At 31.0% G+C, this 5,000-nt stretch overlaps 2 protein-coding genes across 5 annotated transcripts in view; one reads left to right on the forward strand and one right to left on the reverse strand.

The window, feature by feature from the left end:
• eIF1A (eukaryotic translation initiation factor 1A) overlaps window positions 1-3,576 on the forward strand; it is a 22,883-nt gene extending 19,307 nt beyond the window's left edge. Inside the window, exons 4-6 of the mRNA XM_070129740.1 lie at window positions 344-476; window positions 1,779-1,885; window positions 2,095-3,576. Of these exons, the coding sequence (XP_069985841.1) occupies window positions 344-476; window positions 1,779-1,885; window positions 2,095-2,100 (246 nt within the window). The 3' untranslated portion in view covers window positions 2,101-3,576. The remainder of the gene's footprint in view (window positions 1-343; window positions 477-1,778; window positions 1,886-2,094) is intronic.
• Window positions 3,577-3,640: 64 nt separating this feature from the next.
• LOC113806005 (protein Wnt-5b) overlaps window positions 3,641-5,000 on the reverse strand; it is a 677,940-nt gene continuing 676,580 nt past the window's right edge. For all 4 annotated transcript variants that reach the window (XM_070129736.1, XM_070129735.1, XM_070129738.1 and 1 more), the window contains one exon: window positions 3,641-5,000. This exon is cut by the window's right edge and continues 654 nt beyond it. The gene's annotated coding sequence lies outside the window, so the exon portion shown is untranslated.

A 5,000-nucleotide genomic window follows, 5' to 3' on the forward strand; every position in this document is an offset into this window, starting at 1 on the left:
TCTCTCTCTGTCTCATTTTTTTTTTTGTTTTGTTTCTCTCTCTTATCTTGTCTTTTCTGCTATTCTTGTTAGGAATAATGGTATAGATCCCACATTTGAAAGCAAATACTCAAAAAATTATTTCCAACATAAAATGTGGCTGGCTATATGAATGAAAGATAGAATGATAATTTTTTGTTTTTCTGTTCTTGGATACAGAGTATATGGACCTATTGCCTGAGTACACAGGAAAGATTTTGTAGGCTGTGGACTTTATTTGCATATTATTCAGAGTTAATTTTCCATTTGTACAAAATTTTTATTAAATAGGTATTTGAAACAAATTTCTTGTGTCTATTTATAGGTATGGATAAATCAAGGAGATATCATTCTTCTTGGCCTTCGAGACTACCAGGACAAAAAGGCAGATGTTATCCTTAAATATAATGCAGATGAAGCACGTAACTTGAAGTCCTATGGTGAAATCCCAGAATCAGGTTTGTATTTATTTTATAAGTACTTCATTTACACTAGAAAGAAAGAGCTGTAAAGGACAAGCTTTTTTTTATTCAACAGTATTAACCTCAGATTGGATGAGTTCAGAGCATTGTGTATCCACAGGATGGAGAAAATGGTGATTCAAAAATTGTAAAAATGCAAAAACAATCTTGTAAAAAGCTCTCCATATTGCATATAATGTGCTGCTTCCAAGGCAAAGTTAATAAGAAAAAATGATATATTGGAGAGATTGACAGACTTATGTGCCAATTGTCACCTTTTATAATATTTTATAACTACCTAGTTACAATTGAAGATTATTCTCTTTCGGGTATTAAGAAGTACACAGACAAAATCAGTGACATTTATAGAAATCATAGTGATTATTGTAATTAAACTCCTTTAGCAGTTTTTAACCATTTTTGAAAGTTAATAATTTATGGTCACATCCTCTCCTTGTACATGAGGGGATGGGGCAGTTGAGATGTTCATTAGATTTGTTTTAAACACCTTTAGTGATAGCAGTACATCAAGGTATATGGTTCTGCAAGTGATACCAATGCATCAAGGTATTTAGCTCTGCATCAATGAATGCAATAGATGACCATGATGTAATTATGTTGTCATGAAGTTTGTGCATTGACCAGTCTGGTGTCCCCAATTTTTTTCTTCCTCCTCCTCCTCCTCTCTCCCAAATGAATCTTGTATTACTTGGAATTTTTCCATTCATTATCAGTTTTTAGTGTTACTTATGAGACATGGTCACATTTAATGGATGACTAGCCATAATTCACAACAGTTTCACTACCTTTTATGAAGGATAAATAGCTATACTTGATTTCTTGTTTCCTTGTCATCATAATGCATTTTAATTTTTATTGTGATTTTGTATCGCATATACCTTCAAGATGAAGGTATTTTTATAATTCATTGTATATGAAACATGATGAAATTTGCATCGCATATACCTTCATGATGAAGGTATTTTTATAATTCATTGTATATGAAACATGAAATTGGTGAAAATATTTTAGTCTCAAAGATAGCATATACCACTCATGGTGTCTAAGTGTGATGGGCACACTGGATATGGTATAGCAATGGTTTTATATGTATAGACATTAGTGGTCAGGAAGGGGTTTATTGTCTAATTTTAATACTGATTTTGGTACTGCATTTGTTATAATGTGAAATTAGTTCACAGTTTCATTTATGATTCTTACAATAGTAAAGTTTGTAAATATTTACTGTACTATGTTAGAATATAAAAGTTTTACATTTTACTTTCCCTTTTTCTCCAGTCAAGGTGAACGAGAATGCTACCTTCGTAGAAGACGGCATGGATGACGATATTGAGTTCGATGATTACTCAGAAGAGGAAGAGGATGCAGCAGCTGACATAGATGCAGTAAGTAGATATTAATTTTTATTTAAGTTTTTGAACAAGAGATTGAAAGTTTGTAATTATTGTACTGGAAGATAAAGAAGTCAGTTGTCATAAATTGTATGTGATGAAGTTGATAACATTGTATTTAAATAAATATTGTCTTTTAGAAAATAGGTTTTAAATTATATATAAGTAGCTTTTTATTGATGCAGGATATATTTTCCTTTCAGCTATGAGAATGCTGGCCAGTTACCTTTATTACAAGGATAGCAGATGCTAGCATAAAGTAGATATAAACTATTAGCTTTTTTTTTTTATGCCCATCATACAGTTGTTGGTGTCCCAACATGGGATGTTCTTTATTGCTGTAGAATCAGATTGATATTGTGTTTACATACAGCAAACTGAGGTTCAGAGTATTTTGATATCTTGTTGATAATCAGGAATTTATTTAAAAATTATTCAGGAAATCTTAATCGAAGAGATTCATATAAAGTGATACCAAAAAACAAATACACAAAGTGATTGCTTTCACTGCATATCATTTTTTAAGTGAATGTTTATTGTTTTTTGTTTTCTTGAATTAAATTTAACAAAGGAAATTGGAAATTTGTTTTGCAAGATGCTGTTTTATTTTGGCCCTATTTTTTGTTCCCGTGTCTGCTTCCCTCCTGTAACTTTTTCTACTTTATCATAGGGAAATTAAATCTTTTTAAATTGATATTTTATATAAAGTGTAATCTCAATTTTTGTTGTTTCTGTATCCTGTATTAATAATAGTCAATTATTATCTTTTATTTTTGGACTATTCAGAAATGCATGATGTTTACCCTAAATGGAGTTTGTGAGGACTCCTTTTGAGATCTATATTTAGTGTACCATGTGTATACCTTTGAGGTTAGCTTTGTAAGTTCTCTGGTATTTTCAGTGACATTGACTGTTTAGGTTGCTGTCATATGGGAGTGCAAGTAAATAAAACTAGATTTTTTTTTTATCTATATATATAAAAAGTAAAGTTTAGTATATCTTTACTCATTAGTATATCTTTATTCATAAGGCATAAGTGCTAAGCCATTTTCCAGCCTTAATTACTTTTTTTTTGTAATGTAAACCACGTAAGCTTCTGGAGTGATTGTCTTTAGTAAAGGATGTATTAAAACTTGTTGCTTCTCTTTTTCCAATGTACAGTGGTTCTAGCATTGCTGATAGGCAAGACTGTATGAATTTTACAAAGGAACAACAGTTTTGAAGACCTGTCTTGATGTTTTTATCTAAGGAAAACTGCCTTTTGTGCTCCTGTCTGCTTTATTTTCTTTGTCTAATCTCCTCCATAGCTTGAAATGTGTATATATATTGATGTTTGTAGTATTAGGTTGGAATATCATTTTTGAAAAATCATTTGTTTAATTTCAAAATAGAGAAGGTTCAAGCAAGATGTGAGAGGGAATTACAATAATGGAATACTTTTTGGTAAAAGAAACATTAAGCCAATACAATTTCTCCATTTGTTGTGTGATAATTGTACCTAGAAATTATGCCAAAAAAGAAAATGAAAATATCAGACATATATTTATCACCACATGTAAAGCAAAACTTTTTTTTTTCTGGTTGTTAAATTATTTAATTAGTAATACTGTATTAATTGCAGCATTACTTGTATAACAGTCTGTGTATTTATAATGCAATATGGAATATTAAAGTGAAACTTGGTATTGGATGTTTGTTTAGGAGCCCTTATTCTAAAATGTAGAAAAAATAAGAAGGTACTGAAAAACATTTGCTTATTGTACACTTTTATATTATTTAGCTAATAAACATTTCATTACATTTGGCTCATATTACACAAAATAGTACATTAATTTTATTAAGATTAAAGACAGGGAAAGGAAAATATATGTAGTATGTCAAATAGTATGATCCCCTGGTAAATTCAAATTATGCTGGCTGAAACCACCTTTTATAAATTTGATTGTGGTATTGTGTTCCCATTACCAATTTTGCAGATTGTGGGACAAGCACCATTCATGTGTATCTACAATAGAAAATGGACAATATGTCTTAAATGAAAAGAAAGTTTTTATACCTGGTGTAAGCTTCCCATGGGTCATGTATTAACAGCCCTGGGAATATCACCCGTATATATATTTATATATATATGTATTTATATATACTGTATATGCTACAAAATATGCACTACATGCTATGTACTTTGTCAGTAGGTCTGGAGGTTGAACATGACCTCAATATTGATGACAGAAATTTATCTGCACAAGAGGATATCCCTCATGGCTCAAGTTCGTTCTTCATCTGTGCACAAAGTGATTTTAACTTGAATGCATGAGGTAAACTATTGCATTTTACCTCGACTACATTGCTTCTACTAAGAAACTCAAATGGGACAAGATCTTAGGTGCAGAAATTGTTAATGTCAAAATGGTTGCAAACGTCCCAAGTCTACAAACCTTCAAATCTAACACTACCATACAAGGTACACCTCAGGTAAAGGACTAATCCAATTCCCATTGCATTGAGAACAACCCAGTAACTGAGTTTTTCTTAAGTACACAAATGGCAACTTCCTGTACTCTTATTTAAATATGGCAACTAATTTAATCATTTCACAGAAAGGTGAATAATGCAATCCATAGCATAATGAAATGGGAAAACACATAGCACAGATCTACAGCTGGTCTACAAGAATTCTCTATTACACCTACAGAGATTATGAACTTGCAAACTACTTGACAATACAAGATTCTCTACAATAAAACTACCTTTATATACGTTATTTACATACACACTGTACAATAGATAAAAGCTGCCACTGACTAAGAAATTAGTATATTTAAAATTTACTAAATACTTGTGTACATCAGTTACAACAACCAAACCATTCCTTTATTATATGATGTATTTATGAACAATAAGGGAATTTATCAGCTAGGCTTTTGTCAACTCTCAAACTTGCCATAAACATTGCACATATTGGAACACTGAAAGCTGCAGTCCCTACAAGATACTTATTGATTGATAGGTAACTATTCTGCCAACTTATTTTTGCTAATTCACTGTTTCACTGTCTATAAATGTAACACTGATTGACATCTATTATTTCGGTGTCTGTACCTTAACCACT

This window comes from Penaeus vannamei, chromosome 14 (assembly GCF_042767895.1).
Source record: "Penaeus vannamei isolate JL-2024 chromosome 14, ASM4276789v1, whole genome shotgun sequence".
NCBI classification, from domain to species: Eukaryota; Metazoa; Arthropoda; class Malacostraca; order Decapoda; family Penaeidae; genus Penaeus; species Penaeus vannamei.